At 42.7% G+C, this 17,130-nt stretch overlaps 1 protein-coding gene across 1 annotated transcript; it reads right to left on the bottom strand.

The window, feature by feature from the left end:
* Nucleotides 1-3,267: 3,267 nt before the first annotated feature.
* Nucleotides 3,268-13,681, bottom strand: OSTM1 (osteoclastogenesis associated transmembrane protein 1). Its single transcript, XM_031610904.2, has 6 exons — nucleotides 13,328-13,681; nucleotides 10,121-10,235; nucleotides 8,558-8,655; nucleotides 7,189-7,353; nucleotides 6,344-6,509; nucleotides 3,268-6,038 (listed from the first exon to the last, which is right to left on the bottom strand). Exons 1-6 carry the CDS (start codon nucleotides 13,646-13,648, stop codon nucleotides 5,983-5,985), a joined length of 921 nt encoding a protein of 306 aa, XP_031466764.1. The 5' UTR covers nucleotides 13,649-13,681; the 3' UTR covers nucleotides 3,268-5,982.
* Between the last annotated feature and the right edge of the window lie 3,449 nt (nucleotides 13,682-17,130).

The following is a 17,130-nucleotide window of genomic DNA, read 5'->3' as shown; positions in this document are numbered from 1 at the left end:
AAATATTTTATATTTCCCTGCCCCTTTTTGTAGACTTCTTTTCAAGTCACCTGTCTTATACCCCACCTATCCCAGGTCTTCTCTGCGCAAAGCCGAGACGTCTGCACATTGCAGTGAACACTACCTTTGGCAAGCTGACTGCTGCTCTTCCAAATAAATAAACAAACAAAAAGTGAACAAAGTCCAAAAGAATATTCTGATTGCCAGTGGCTGTTCTGTCTCAAACCAGATCAGTTTGACATAAACCATTTATTTCATGGTTAACCCCGGAAAAGTCCTGCAGGGAATAGAAATTCATGCATTAATCCTGCTCAACAGTTTGGTTCCACCTTGGGTTGGATGAAGGAGATCTGCAACCCAAACTCAAATTTATTGCTCCAAATACTATAAAAAAGCAACTCCCCAGAGCCCCTTGTGATTCTCACACGAACTATTATGGAGGGAAGAAAGAGACAACGCTGTAAAGTGTTGAGCATTACAACGAAACATAAAGCAGCATTAAATTTGCTCTGTGCCTAATGCTGTGGTTTAAGCAGCTAATCTTGTTTTGGTTGAATGGCATGTTCATTACAGCAAATAAATCAGCAACGTGTGGGATTATTGAAGAGGAAAGACATATTAAACCAGTTTAGGGCATCATATTGATTTTTTTTTTTTAAGTGTCCGATTTAGCTTGGCGTTTTTCAACAGTCAGTTCTAATAAATGCTTGTAGAGTACAGATTAAGCAGGTGGGAATGCTGCCCAGAAAGAGTATTATGAATAACTTAAGGCACTGGTTTAATTGCAGCAATCCATGATACTTACTGCGCTGGCACCAGAGTGGAATTTTCAGTATTAAAAGTTAAAACTTCAACCCAACTATTAGCAAGTCTCTCTCTTTTCTAAAATATTTGAAATAGCTTTCCAACACTTTCACTTTAGATAGGAGTAGGGAAAGATTTTCAGGGTTCATTTAATTATTTAACTTCTAGCATAACTCATTAAGTAATTTTAAAAACATAATTAGCAGCTGTTAACTTGATACTACTTGCATCTGGCTGCAAAGCATTGCAGCAACATCCCTGCCCTCCTTGTCATTCCTTTTTGCGGGATACACAGAAGCAAAACAGCCCAAATGCAGCTCACACTCCTTTCAAAGCTATGCTGAGCATTCCTATGTATTTTAACCACAGCAGATGGGCCAGGAGGCTGCTGAGGCTGCAGGGCACATCAGTTTTCTCCTATTTATTTCTCCAGTTACCCAGCACCCATGTGATGGGGAGCAAGAAGCACAGCTTGTTCAGAGCAGAGCCCAGGAATGCCCAAAAGTGGGGAATCAAACACAGCTGTGGGTCCTGTGCAGCCGTATCCAACTCTGGAGATAGTCCTGCAGGGAGCTGGATTAGGTGACCTCCAGCAGCCTCAAAGCAGAGCTGACAAGAGGGAAAAAAACACATGTAAGACTTTGGTAAAAGAGAAAAACATTTCCCAATGCCAAATGGCCTCAGCACTGCATAAGCACTTTGGCATAAATCAAAGTGTTCCAGGCAACACCTTAGACCTTGAGGCAGATGCTGGGGGAAAGTAATTTGGACCAGCATCATCTTTTAAGTAGATAGTTGCTGCATTTCAACTCTTGGCACAACAGGAAGCTGCTAGCTGCACCTACATCATCCTGGCTGACTCCAGCAGGTTACACTAATTGCAGTACTGAGAGATGTAATGCTTCAGAGAAGTTGCAGAATTGATTGACATTTCTGTTCCAATGTGTAACTTTTTACTCTGGCATAAACATAGAAGGTGCATCCTGTATGGTTAAGTTTAACAACAGCCAGGCTAAAAATGTTTACACTGATCCCAGAAGGAAAACTCACACAAAAACATGAAGCAAAAGCAGTAAGTTACACATACATTCTGATTAGGAGAACAGTAATTTTACTGATCACGTAGTTTATCATTCCAGAGAAGCTCTATACTCAGGAAATGAAATCTAATGCATAAATTAGCTGAATTGCAAGATTTGATGGCAATTGATTAACTGGACAAGGAGCACCAGAAGCAAAACATTCAGAAGCTGAGCCATTTTGTGATTCTAAGAGACATAAAGATGGGGAAAAAGCAGCCATTACACAGAAACCAAGGCTTCTTAGTTTGTTTTAAAGGAAAATCAAGTCCATTATTCATTACTAAACAGTAAGCCACACTGTTTGAAATAAAACAGAAGCTTTGTTGCAAGCCTTGGAATCAAGATCTCTTCAACACTATCCACAGCATCACACCACGTACCACCCCAGGAGAATGCAGTTGCTTTTACACAGTTCAAAATCCCTATTGCCATCCTACCACTTGTTCCTTCCTGTTCCTGGCTTACATGTGCCATCACAGACAACTGGGGAAACAGGCTGAGCTCCTCCATCTCCCTGCTGCCAGTCCACCACCTCACCTCTACCCTGAATCCTGAGCCTCCCCTTTCCAGCTCAGCTGCAACCAAGCCCCTTCTGTACCCTCCTTCCTCAGGCTGTCTCAGCCACCTGTGAATTTTCAGCAGCTTCTCCTTCCAAAATGCTTTGCTCTTAGTTCGCTTGCAGGCACCCATTTCCAGCCTCAGTTTCTCCTCCCATGTCTGCTCCACTCCCTGGGTTCATTCTCCACCCTTCCTGCTTATCCTTCTCTTGCATTTACACCCTCTTGAGTCCCTCTACCAAGAGGGCACACAACCAGAACAGTACCCAGTTTTCCAGCTGAAGCTGTCCCTTACATGCTGGCATTAATATTTCCTCAGTCTTCCCAGAAGTCCCTTAGCATGCAACCCACTGAGATTATATTTGCCTCAGCGCTATCATCAGCTGAGATGCCCAAGTCTTACCGCTGTGATTTACTGCATTGTCATTCTTAAGAAAATCATCACTTTTAACAGAAATTCAGCACTGGAACTGCTGGAGCAAAAAAAGCAGCCAGCGCAGCAAGTGAAAACTCCCCACAAAGACACCCAACTTATCCTCACCACCACTATGAATGTATGCCCATGCAAGAAACTCTACTGCTACTAACAGCAGTCTTTCCATATGCTTCAGCAGGTTTGAACTGAGTTCAAACTCCACCCTTTCTCAGCAGTTGCAGTTCATTTGTTCCGTAATTCAGCGCAGCACTGCTTTGAAAATGTCTTTTTGATCCTGTTTTCCTGCAAATGGCATAATGAGGAATAATAAGCAGGTGCCTCTAAACACAAACCCAGAACAGCGGGAGTATAAAACCACTACAAATGGAGCAATTAAGTAACCACACTGTTCACTGTTTATTGACAATCTTTATTAAAGCTGACTTTCAGCGTTGAGAAGTTTCCTAATAAGTATAAATAGGAACCAAAGTGCCACTCCCCCCTTAGAAATCTTTATTTGCACAAAAAGATACAAACAACCAGGATTTCCAAAGTTCGCCATTTTGTACATAGAATACCAAAAAGAAAAAATAAACCAAGGTGAAAGATTAGCAGCCAAAAGAATTCTAGACCTCCTTTAGACACACAAACTGTGCGCTTCCAAATTTCTCTAAGAAAGAGTGTAAAGAGAATTCAGACAATTTCTTTTTATAAGAAACATCCTACCAAAAATGTAACACTGTAAAGCAAGGTTGTAGTGCAAAGTTTGCAGAAAAACAAAAAGGAGAAACAGTAGATAGAAGATTAAAAATCTCAAGTGTAAACATTACTGCTGCTTTAAAACAAAAACCAAAAGTCACATGAGCATTTCCATTTGGCTTAGCAACCAGGAAAATAAGAAAAGCTGGGTTGGATTTTTTTTTTTTTTTTTTTTAAGTGCTTAATCACCATATCCAAAGTAATGACTTTGAGACCTACTTAACACGAATGTGCTCAAAAAGCCACTGCTTACAGTATAAAAGCTGTCATTCTGAAATGCTGCACATACAAACTGGCTTTATCTGCATGAATGAAAGATTGTTTTCAGCAGCTCTCAATCATATGATGTCCCAAATCGAAGTAATGCTATTAGAACAGGCAGCTAAGTCCCAGAAAGTGTAAGTTTGAGAATAAGAGATACAAAAAAGATCAAGATACAAAAAAAAAAAAAATCATGTTTTTTCTTCTTTGAAGACAGCATGCCTTTCCCAGTTGCAGAATAACCAAGTAATAAGCAGAAGTAACAGCTTTCTATTATTGTTATACACTACCTAGAGCAAACTGACTGGCGACCTAGAATTTCACACGTAACAAAGGCAGATAAGTACAAATACTATTATTTTGTTATAAAATACGAAAAAAAAAAAAAAAACACCAATCATGTGGACATAACCAGTCAGTAGCATGGTATTTTACTGCTTATTGAACACACACTTGACTTTAAAATGGACAGTGTGTCCTGACTCAAAAAAAAAAAAAAAAAAACAACCAAAAACAAAGAACCACAATAACTCAAAGAGCTTTTAGGACTGTATTGTTAAATCGCTATATATTTATTTGAGCCTTTGTGCAAAGGAAAAATTAAACATATCAGGCTCCAAAGCAAGACAAATACATAAGACTTCATAGGAGCTTTGACAGAGGTCAGACACACAGGTTTCAAGAGAAATTTTTTTTGCCAATGTGGCTGTTCATTATTATCTCATGGTTATAAAAACACATTTCAAAATGGGAACAAAAACATTCATTAATCTCAGGTATAGCTATAAATCACTTTAACCACGCTGCTCTCCCAAGTTAGCACTATCATCATCCAAACTGAACCTCTGGTATTGTTGCAGCTGTTGCCAGTAGAACCATGCCCATTGCCTATCAGCAGCACTGTCCATCCTGAAGTTATTATACAGCTTTTTTTTTTTTAATTTGCTTTGGAATCTTGTAACCTTATACTAATTATTCACCTGTTCCATGTGGCTATTTTTGAAAACTATTTATCGAAAGTCATCAATTGCCAACACAGTATCTTTATTGTCCTGCAGGAGAGTTTTCAAGTTAGAGAATCCCTTGGCTCACATACTGATAAAATACATGTAATGTAGAAAAAGATTGTGTTTTTCCCCACCACATTCCTGTAAACACCTCTGTATTAAGCCACAGCAAGCTCTAGGCTAGGAAATTCCTCCAGTGACTTGACTTTACCTCACTTCTCAAAAAAAAAAAAAAAAAGGAAAAAAAACACTTTATAATTAAAAGGAAAAAAGAAAACAACACAATAAATAGAAAAAAAAAGTGATACTCTCAATTACCCAGGCACATATCTAGAATAAGCCTCTGAAAATTCAACATATAAAGAGCAATTATTTTACTTAGTGGTTCAAGTGTGCAAATGAGTAAATATGCTGCCTGCTTCTGAAATAGCTCAATACTGTAGTCATTAATGATTGCTATTCACGTCTAGCATTGGCAGTTCTGTTGCTTTTGTTGCTGGCTTTGGTCATTATATATTACCACTTCCACTGCAGATCTCATGTTTTTCACAGAGACCATTACAACCCACTCAGCAGCTGTATGACTTTAGCAAGAGGTATCAGAAGGGAATTTTTATTTTTCAAAAGTTTTCTGTCGATCCCAAGGCCATCTATTACATGGAAATAATGTTTCAAACAGGAATATCAAATGCTAGTTCAAGTCTTTCTTGTCTATGAAAACCATTTCAAAAAGACTCAGAATCTCAGATAGGTTTCTGTGAAACTAATACAATAAATTAAAGAGGAAAAAAAACGTGCTAAGAAAGTATTCCAGTGGTGAGAAATACAAAGGCTTAGAGACAGAAAAACACCAGCTTCAGCCTGAGACTGGAAAAAACACAGATTTTTCAAAACTGGAGTCCACACAGTGTCACACAGCCCTGCCTTGTCATGTTTGTTAATATCCTCGCTTAGAAGTCAGACAGCATTTTGTTTAACTTGTGTTGCTCTGTATCATTACACTAAACCATAATTAACTCCTCTTTTGTGCCGGCCTCATTCCAACACAATTGTACCCACTGTATACCAGCAGCAGTTCTCAGGTTTTGTTTTGCAGCTCAGCTGTATTTTTCTTGGATGTTCACAAGACTGGCATTTGACTGGATACGTTTGGCTAGAAAGGGAAAAATTATATGAAAATTAAACACAAAGAATTCCACAAAACTAGTCTCTCCACTCCCTCTATTTATTCGGCACAGACTTGCAAACAGCTTTCTGCTCACGTCCAAAAACTTTAATGAAAAGATATGGCTGAAGCTCTTTACTACCCTTCTTCAGGGGACAGCAGCAGACTAATAGTCGCTATTAGCGCCGTCAGCACAGCTGCAGGCAGAGCCGGCTGGGCCCCTGCTCCCACCAGAGCCAAGAGAGTCCCTGGCAACACCCAGCTCTAACAACAAAATGAGCAACAGCACTTACGCAAAATGAGTATCCGCTTCTTCTGCTTTGAGTGAAGGAAGCTACTAAGATAAAAAACAATAGGTAGGAAGAGGATAAAGGACGAAACGGCAATCACTGGGACTGTATCACTGCAAGGAACAGAGCAGTTAAAAGTCCTGCTCCAAAGCTTCCGAGTGATGTTCATCTAAAAGGAAAACATAAGCAAGAAGTAAAAGAGAGCACACGTTATGGCTGTGCAGACGCTCCAGTCTCAAGATATTCAAGTGTTCAAATATGACCCCAGGAAACAACTTTTCACAGATCTCCCCTTAAAAACAAGTCAAAATTTCACATCAACAAGCTGATAAGAAGACCGTATGCACATATACTGCATACATTGCCACATGCCTGTTTCCTACAGAACTCACTGACAGCCTGTGGGGATGGGACTAATCTCACACTTTCAACAACACTCCTTTTGCCCAATCAACTGAACAAAGCTTTTTCCAAACATATGCTGCAAATCCTGTAGACCGCTAGACACAGCTGCCATAACAAGGAATCAATATTACAGTCTAAAAAATCAACAACAAAGCTTTGCATTAAAAGTCAGAAGATTAAGAGCCTTTTTTTTTTTTTTTTTTTTTTTTTTAATATCTGTCCCCTTCATAGTAACAAGAAATTAAAGTGCAACTACTTAAATGTGCCCAGGCAAACAGGAACTAACAAGACTGCCTCACCAGGCTCCCTCCTGCAGGACATCTGCACTACTGCCAGTCCCAAACTCAAAAGGAAAAGGCAATCCCTAGCAAGGCAAGCACAAATGGCTCAGATTAACTAAGACTTCTATAAGATCTCCCTGCTGAATATTAACAAATACTTACTGCATCTTCCACATCGATACACAAATGTGCGGAGTGCCCAGACTCATCACCATGTCTGTTCAGCCTTTGCAACTTGTTATAGAGGTCATTCAAATTTCTGTAGGTTCCATTGCAGTTTTTACACACTTCAGTGTAGTTATTTGGTGATAGATCCATGGCTTGTCCCTAAGGTTATAAAACAGCTGCACTTTATGAAAAAATAAAATGTTTCATTACATATGTACATTAGCTCAAAAGTAATGCCTCCTATTTTATTATGTTGGTCCATGACATCAGAAGCAGATATTGGTGATATGGCAGTAGAGGTTGAAACTTCTCACCAATATCCCATTACATTTTGTTACTGTGTGACAGACGGCAGCAGAGGGGCAGTCTGACACAATGGCACCTGACATGGAAGTGCGTATGAAGCAAAGGTGTGTCACTGAATTCCTCCGTGCAGAAAAAATGACATCCACTGACATTCATCAATAGTTGCTGAATGTTTATGGAGACCAAAAGGGATGTGAGCACAGTGAGGTGGTGGGTGGTGCATTTCAGATGTGGCAACAGCGACAGTGGGACACCTCTGCTGGTGCAGGCTTTTACAGGCATGGCATGCACGCTCTTGGTCATCACTGACACCCATGGATTAAGATCTAATTTAGACTTCTGACTGACAGAGCAGACTGTGTGGCTCCCAACCAACACTACTCCAGCTCACTTTTCTCATATCATCAATAATAAAAAACAGTTTCTTCTGAGATTATACCATACTCATTATTTCCCATTTTTATCACTGACTGATCACAGAATGTGGCTAGTTACTGACTGAAACAGAACGTGCGCTGTTCTTGAGCAATTTAGGGCTTTTTCTTTGAGGAAAATTACTGCATTTATTTCACAAACTGCATTACATTACCTTTGTAGTATGGACTGCTAATTATTTTACAAGTTGAAACAACTGTAACCACCATTTAAGGTAGCTGGTCCTTCTGAACTAGTGTCTATTATTAAAAGGTTATTTAAAGATTGAATTGTTCAGGCAGAAGACAACAATTCCACAAAGAGGCAGAAAAAGAAATTTACAGCATGCAGACATTATTGCACTTACTAAGTAATTATCAACTGTTGTGAATCCAGAAATTCTGATGTGAAGTAGCATCACAATTACATACAAAATGAAGTCAAGGTGAATACCAATTAGAATTAATTTTAGTCTCGCCATCTCTAAACATCTGCATTTCTGTAGATCATGGCTTTATCTGCGTAAACTGCCAGTAGGTTTGTGAATTTTGCCTGGTATATACCTGCATTATATTCAGCATAGATTAGGTTTTTCTAGCAATTAGATAATTTAGTGCTTCTCTTAAATACACAGCATAAATACCTGAAGGTTGTGTTCAAAACATGTCAGAGATTTATTGAACAAATCCATGAATTCTTGAGTAGAATTTGATAATTCCTCACTGTTGTTCTTTATACAATCTGTCAAAGAGAAAGAAAAACATGAGGATATTCTAACATTTCCAGAGCTGACAATTCCCAGACACTCCACTCTTGCAAAAAGAGCTCTCGACTATAAAAGACGGGTCTGGTCAACCCTGCATTTTCCTTATCTGCCTGCCACTGATGTCTCAGACCTGCTGACCTAACTCCTCATCGAGAATATATTTCAGAATTAATTGGCCTTGATTAAGTGAAAGATGAAGACTATCATCAAGAGCTTTCTGAAGAGGGGGTCTGAATTATCTTTGGACTTTAAGATAAAACAAGGCATTACTTTTATTTTCTACCCTGCAAACCTGGCTTTGCCCAGCAACAGTAATAGCTATTATGGGAAAGCAGAAGCATCAGAAATGGAGATTAAATGGACAGCACCCAAGAAAAGGCCAGACCACAAACACAATGGTGGAAATCAGAGTGTAGTTATTATTGTTTAATACAAGAAGTGACCATTTCACCAGTTCAATCCCTACACATTACCACTTCCAGCCAACCATCCTACTTCAGATGCTCTAATCAGATACACTCTTGGAAATGCCAAGGGTTTGGGAATTTAAATGTTCAGCAAGGGCACTATGAGAGCAAGCAACATCCTAGAAAATCTTCCTGAGAGAAGGAACTGACATCAGCATGGAGAACAGGCATTCAGCTGGACACTGGGAGGGCAACATACAGGTCAGAATCTGGAAGGACAGCACAGACCGCACTGCTCCTTCTGCATTGTCTTTCCAGCCTTCACAGATCCCAGATGTGTAAAAGAAAACTAACTCTACATGCTCTCATCTGTAACACGTAGCTTCACAATACTATTCCCTGTTTCCTAGGGCACCTTTAAGGTTAGGGTCCCAGTTTTCACACCAGCAAAAGCCATGCTTTATCTGTAAGCACAGCACAGCATCATCAGCAAGCACAGGGACAGTGAGGCACAACAATGGACCTGGATATTCTCCATCCATTAAGTGAAATCAAAAGCACAGCTGTGAAGGCAAATATTATTCAACCTGAAAGCATTCCAGCTATTGGCTTTTTATTAACAAAGAAGTCAGAGTTTCTTATATAAGTTTTTTTTTAAAAAAAAGATGGTAGAAAAACTGAAGAAACTGCATTGAATATAAGGAAAGTCTCCATCAGAGTTTGTAGATCATAAACAAAACCCTAACATAAATACTGTTTGAATAAATAATCTAAAAGAAATATATACAATATCTAGTGTTTTTTTAGGTAGACTGGCACCCTCAGATCTTGGCAGCACCCCTCAGCCAATAAAAAACTCCTGTACTCCTCCCCGAAGCTATTCTAGTCCAGGATCTTTACATACTATCTACAGTATGTACTATACTATGTACAGTATAAACAAATACACACAATTCCAATCTGTGCAAATTTTAGATGCAGCACTGAGCTAGGTCCTAACCATAGCATGACAGCTACAGAATGAGTCACTCACTTGCACAGTTGGCTGCTTCCCAGGTGTCATTAAAGAACGCTGAAAGGGTCACAACTACCTGCAGCCTGTCTGAGGTCAGGATACTTTTGGCACAATTGTGACTCTCGGAGGAATTCTAGAACAAAAATGAAATAAAAAAAGAACAATCAAAGGTTAAAAGTATGAAGGGAAAGCTTTTGGAAAGTATTTTAGGCAAACACAGCTAAACATCACATGTCATCACACTGACATTTCTAGACTAAGCAAAGCAGAATCAACTGAAGAAAAAGTCTTTTGATCCTCAAAATCTTACTACGAGCAACACAGCTTGCTGTGCACTGCCTTTGAAGAGCTACTAGGACTGCATGAACATCAGTTAAAAGTACACAACCGCAAGAAGAAGGAAGCACGAGATCATCTTTAAGATCCCTTCCAACCCAAGCCATTCTATGATGTCATGACTCTACAACAGGCCTCTGCCAGTCAGCTCTTATTCCCCTGGTTCTGGACAGCTGTCCCTCGAGCCAGCTCCAGGCCCACACAGCCAGAGAAAGGGATGGGGTCATTCTCAAGAGACCACAGAATTATCTGAAGGAGTTGAACCAATGCAATGGCCTCCAAGCAAACAAAAGCCAAACAACAGAAAACAACATGCAGAAAGGCTGCATCGACATACTGTATCAGCAACAAGCTGCTTCCAGATACAGCTATAAAGGAACAAAGTCCTCCACAAAGCAACTCAGCAGTAACCCCCACAAACCTCCTATTAAGCCAGGCTCTCTTCTTCGTTGGATCTGGGTACCAAGCTGATCTCATCTGAGAGAGTCATCTAACATACCCAGTCCTCAAAGGGGAGACATCAGGAGAATTCTTGGAACAACTTATTCTCTGGACGAAACTAATAAAGAAAGAATGACTATAAAAGCAGCTACAGAATAAACAGGAAATGAAATATCCCTATTAGAATTTAGAGTGTTTTTCTCCTCTAGAGCTTTATTTTCTCCCTCAAATCCCCGACAGAAACCATGATCTGCAGTCAGCTGACTCCTGTGCTCTAGCTCCTGGTTTCTAGCTGCTAAATTGCCTTAAGCACTCCTCAGAACTGTCACAGCTGCCAAATGCCTCTTTGATAAGCAACATGGGACATGCAAGAAAAGAATCTCTTCAACAAGAAATGCGTGGCTTATACAGCTTTACAAGACATCCATTTTCCACCCTTAAAATACATTTAGTCATTTTTAAATAAGAAAGTTTCCCTTTCAGACTGAACTGCAGAAGTCTAATATTGCCACTTCTGGTAACTCCCACAGTTTCAATTCTAGTAAGTAGCATACAGACATGCAATCAAGTTGCATATGCAGGAAACTTCCTGTTGCTTCACAAGGTACAGTTAAAACTGAAACTTCCTCACCAAAACTCGTGAGTAGGAAAAAGCATTTTACATCCCAACATGGATCTGGTCAAACTATATAATTCCTTAAAGATGCTTTCTTAACTTATTTAATAAGCCTGGTGAGGAGGATTTTACTTTTCAGGGATGTCCAAAATTTAACTTGGCTGTTTCTTTCATGCTGTGTAACTACTGCAGGATGGGAATGACTGAAAACATCAAATACCTGACCAATCATGGTTGTGGACTCAGGTCAAAGGAGCTCACTTTCAGTATTTATTTGGTTAGGTCATCCTTGCACAGAAGGAAAATAAAATCAAATGCTCTTCAATACAAATTTCAGATGAAATTCTGAATCAGCACTCCAGAACAGCCATAATGAGTTTTTACACACTGCAAGCACTGGGTTTTGTTTGGCAACCTACCCAGAAGTATCCCAGAGGTGACCCGCACCTACAAGTGCAAAGTATTTCAGCAGAGGTCTCTACGTATCTTTAAGATGTCATATAGAAGTAAGAACTGCAGGCTCATTCCCTCACTTTCACATGACCTAATTTGAGACGGCATGGAACAATCTCCAGACAAGAAACAAACAATACAGGCGTCCAACACTCAAACAGCAGACTACTGGCTAGGTACTTGTCCTTGAGAGGGCAAATATCAAACGAATATCCATTTACTTTTCCACTACCAGAACAAAGGTGAGGGGGGACAGGCAGACAACAAATCAAAAGTTGGTAAAAAGCGACACTTCTTAACATGACAGCTAACCGAATGTGAAATTGTTTGCAGCATGACACTGTGGTATCAGAAGTCTACACAGGTTTTGTCTATCAGCAGTGATTCCAAATACAGATTCAGTAATCTCTAAACTGGGAGTCTCAGTGACAGACTGCTATAAACTTGCTCTCTTCCTGTACTCTACGAGGACAACCACTTCCAGTCATCATCAGAGAATGGACAAAGCCCTTTGGTCTCATCCACCACTGTCACCCTCACACCATGTTAGGGACTAACTTTTAAAAACAGACAAGTTGGATGAGTCAAAGAACACATATAAATGCATAGCATTAGTCATCAACCACGTCCAGTACGGAGAAATGAAAATAAGGGGATAGAGATGCAGGAAGATGGCAGCAGGAGACCTATCTTCAGTCAGGGTTTCCCACTGCTGAGGCTCAGAAGCCTAAGCCAGTGCCCAGAGCTACCATGCTGCCAGACACTCCTACCAGCCTTGGATCCATGCGCATTGGGATCTGGTTCCTCAGAAAGGCAGCATTACTCACTGATGACATAAAATCACAAAATATCCCAAATTGTAAGGACCCAGCAGGGATCACTGAGTCCAACCCCCGGCTCCACACAGTACCACTCAAAGTTCAAATCCTGTATTTGAGGACACGATCCAAATCAGCAGCTTGGGGCCCTCCACCCTCTGGTGAAAAACCCTTTCCCAATGCCCAACGTGACCCACCCCTGACGCAGCTCCACGCCATATCCTCAGGTCCTGTCGCCGTCACCAGAGAGCAGAGATAAGTGCTGCCCTTCTGCTCCTCTAGCGAGGCCATCACGAGGCCTCCCCTCAGGCATTCAGCAAACCTGAAGCGCAGCTTCAAAGCTACCCGGGCTTTCCCACCATCCAAAGGAGGAGGCAGGCTCCTTTCTCGCCGTGCACCCCGCCACACCAGGAGCTGGCACAGACTGACACCCGGTACCAGAACACCGCTTCCCCTTTCACAAGGCCATAAAAGGAACTCGGAGCGCCGCGAGCGTTCCCCTCAGCGCAGGGACACCCGTCTCCGAGGAGCCGGGCCCCGTCCCCGCCCCATCGGACGCACCCCGACGGCGCGGGCGATGTCCCCGTACTGCGTCAGGAGGCTGCGGTAGAGGCCGCCGCAGGCCTGGCAAAGCCGCACCGGGCGGGCGCGGCGGGCCAGGCACCCCGACAGCGTCGCGCTGCCCTCCGCGAAGGCGGTGAGGAGGCGACGGCACTCGGGCTCCAGCTCGGGCAGGTCTCCGGGCAACCCCGCGGCTCGCAGTTCCGCCGCCATCACCGTCGCCAGCTCCTCGGCCTCTCCCGGCGCCTCCAGCCCAGCGGCGGAGCCGATGGCGAGAGCCAAAGCGGGCAGCAGGAGCAGCTGACTGCGCAGCGGCGCCATGGCGGCCGCGCCAAGGAACCGGAAGTGCCGCGCCGGGCAAGGACCCACCTCCGCCTCGCGAAGCGGCCGCTCATTGGTGGAGACGGAGAAAGGGGCGGGGCCTAAGGCGGAGCGGGCTCGTGGGTGGGCGGGAGGCGGGAATGAGGCCGGGACATGGCGACGGCCCGCGGGGTGCGATGTTCTGCGGCTCCACGCAGATGCACTGTGCTCTGTATGGCACTAGGACGTTCCTGGGTCTGAGTACATCTAAAAGTTTTGTTCTCTTAGATATTCATGACGTGCGAGTTCCCAGTCAGGGAACACTCTTTTCATCCAAAAATAGTGCTTAAAAGTACCTGTTGTATAGGAAGGGACTTTGAAATGTGTGAAAGGAAGGAAGGAAGGAAGAAAGGAAGGAAGGAAGGAAGGAAGGAAGAAATGAAGGAAGGAAGGGAGGGAGGGAGGGAGGGAGGGAAAGTAAGTAAGGAAGGAAGAAATGAAGGAAGGAAGGAAGGAAGGAAGAAAGGAAGAAATAGAAAGGAAGGAAGAGGAAGGAAGGAAGGAAGAGGAAGGAAGGAAGGAAGAGGAAGGATGGAAGGAAGAGAAAGGATGGAAGGAAGAGAAAGGATGGAAGGAAGAGAAAGGAAGGAAGGAAGAGAAAGGAAGGAAGGAAGAGAAAGGAAGGAAGGAAGAGAAAGGAAGGAAGGAAGGAAGAGAGAGGAAGAAAGGAAGGAAGGAAGAGAGAGAAAGAAAGGAAGGAAGAGGAAGGAAGGAAGAGGAAGGAAGGAAGAGGAAGGAAGGAAGAGGAAGGAAGGAAGGAAGAGGAAGGAAGAGGAAGGAAGGAAGAGGAAGGAAGGAAGAGGAAGGAAGGAAGAGGAAGGAAGAGGAAGGAAGGAAGAGGAAGGAAGGAAGGAAGAGGAAGGAAGAGGAAGGAAGGAAGAGGAAGGAAGGAAGGAAGAGGAAGGAAGGAAGAGAAAGGAAGGAAGGAAGGAAGAGAGAAAGGAAGGAAGGAAGAGAGAAAGGAAGGAAGGAAGAGAGAGAAAGGAAGGAAGGAAGGAAGAGAAAGGAAGGAAGGAAAGAAGAGAAAGGAAGGAAGGAAGAGAAAAGAAGGAAGGAAGAGAAAGGAAGGAGGGAAGGAAGGAAGAGGAAGGAAGGAAGGAAAGAAGGATACCCAAATCAGAAAGAGGAATCGAGGAGGGAGGAACACACCGCACTTTCTGCAGTCAGAGCACCTCCTTAGCAGTGTCCCAAGGCAGGCCCTCCTGTTCACACCTGGTCACCAATTTTCCCTCATGGTTTCCAATAAAAGCATGGTCACTGGAAGCAGGCCCTTTCTAGAGCAGGAGGTGTGAGAGGTGGCTGCAGGCAGCCTTCTCCCAGAGCTGCAGTGCCTTGCTTTCTGCTTGCTCCCACGTCCGCTGGGACCCTGACCCATGCCCATTCCATGTCACTACCATTATTTCCAGGGTCTTCAATGGGCTTCATACAGGATCTAGGTTTCTCTGGTCAGATATGGCAGTGATACAGTGCCAGCTTGCTGTGATCTGGTCTAGCTAGCATTAACTTGTTTCACTTTGACAATAAATGTCACAACGTCTGGATATGCCCAGGATGGTTTTATACTGCAAAATGAAAATACAATATAAAGGTGGTTATAAAGATGCCATCCGGCAGGCAATCGACACAAGAGAGGGCACCTAATATCTTCATCATCTTCAAGATTAATACCTTGGCTCTGAAGAAATGTCTTGCAAAGCAGTGAGTTTGAAAATGGAAAATGAAATGAAAACTTAACAAGTGCGACACAGAGAAATGAGACAAAGAATGCACCAGAGCATTCTCTTAAGCTTTTCACTGTGTATTAATCAGGTACCATTCTGGGTAACAGATCTTCACACAGTATTACTGCTTTGCCTGCCAAGGTGGGTCTAAGTAATACTGTCCTGTGCAACATTTGGTATTTTGGGGCTTAGCCCAAGCCAGGGATTATTTCTGGCAGATAACATGGACAGGAGAAACACCTCTGGAAAACTAGAATTGCTTGATAGAATGGGCATCGTGAGACAGCCTCAGGGCCTGGGCATTGCCCTGCTGTTGTTTATTTTAGTATCAACTAGATCATGGGGTGTAGGTTGAACGCAGGGAAACATTGTCCATGGGGTATGTTTGGTGAGTGCAGCATGGCTGGCAAAGCCTGAGTAGTGCAGGACCCCTTGGCTCTGGGTGTCCTGCAGCATCCCTCAGCCAAGCACCTGTACGGGGACTGATTTATTCTGGGATAGGGATCACCTTATTCTGGGATTGGAAACACCTTGTTCTGGGTGGATTCTTGCCTTGTTCTCGCTCAATCCAAGCTCGATAAAGGTGTCCCTTGGGCTCCTCGCCCCGGTGTGTCTTGTCTGGCCACATCTACCCGGGAGAGGGCAGCAGCAATCGGGCGCATTGCGCTCACTCTCGCTTTGCCCCAAACCAGGAGTTTCCTGCAGAAAATCTGCATTCACGGAGTTAGCAGGCATACAGGCCTCCCGTATCCCCAAAGCAGCCTTCGTCTCCCGAGCACTCCTTCCTGCTGACACACACCGTCATCAGGAAGGTCCCACTGTGCTGTGAGGTGCAGCAGCTTCATTTCTATGGGTCGCAAGGATGTGCTTTCCCATTTTGCATGGAAGCTGAATAATCTCCTTTGCAAGAACATGCTCTTCCTGTGGGTGGAAAATTGGTCAGAGGGAAAAGAAAAGAAAAAAAGAAAAGTTGTAATAGTTTCAGATAAAATCTTGGAGGTTTAAAGAGAATAAAAGCATTCCTAGTATTAGTAAGCATGTTGCTGCAGACTTGTAAGAAAGGTATCTAGTCATGAAGTACTTCTCATTTTTATCCGTAATAAAACTGATATTACAAAGCAAAATCAGAAATTCACAAACTTTGTCAGCTGTTGTTCAAAAACAGGACCTGAGGAAGACATGAGCCAGATCTCTTCTCTGAAAAAAGTGTTGTTCTTAGGCAGAAATCAGTGTCCACCTTGTCAGTCATTAACAAATTTGATTCATTTTCTTATAAAAATGGTGCTGTTTTCTTTCTTCTCAAGTGGCTATACTCCTGACTAAAGCAAGCAGAACTGGGTATCTGCCAAGAAATCTCAGGAAGAACTCTAAGAATATCAGAAGTCCTGCTTTGTTATATAGTTTCAGCTGTATGGTTCCTGAAAACAGAAAATATTACAGTGCCTGCCCTGACTACAAGAAGAGGTCTGTATAATTGCAAGAGCTTTACCTTCACAGTGAAGAAGCAGGACACAGCAGGTGAATGTTGATTTCCTATGCTATCTTGGTAAGTTTGTAGAGATGCCAGCCTGAACCAGAGAAAATGAGTTTGGAGCTGCAAAGCTGGCTCTTGTTTCTGTCTGCATGGTGCTCCTTGCTGCCTTCAGTGATCTTTCTCCTGACTTACAGCAGTGCAAGCTAAGAACTGAAATCCTGATCTAAAACTGCTGCCCTCATCCAAAG

This window comes from Phasianus colchicus, chromosome 2 (assembly GCF_987193195.1).
Source record: "Phasianus colchicus chromosome 2, bPhaCol1.hap1.1, whole genome shotgun sequence".
NCBI lineage: Eukaryota > Metazoa > Chordata > Aves > Galliformes > Phasianidae > Phasianus > Phasianus colchicus.
Note: the sequence above shows the minus strand (reverse complement) of the source record. Positions and strands in the feature narration are given on the sequence as shown.

Excerpts from the sequence above, each read along its gene's own strand:
- OSTM1 (XM_031610904.2), bottom strand. The coding sequence starts at position 13,648 with ATGGCGCCGCTGCGCAGTCAGCTGCTCCTGCTGCCCGCTTTGGCTCTC. Across the intron at positions 7,354-8,557 it reads GTTTTGAACACAACCTTCAG|GGACAAGCCATGGATCTATC; the intron begins GTATTTATGCTG and ends TTATAACCTTAG. Across the intron at positions 6,039-6,343 it reads GAAGCGGATACTCATTTTGC|CCAAACGTATCCAGTCAAAT; the intron begins GTAAGTGCTGTT and ends TTCCCTTTCTAG.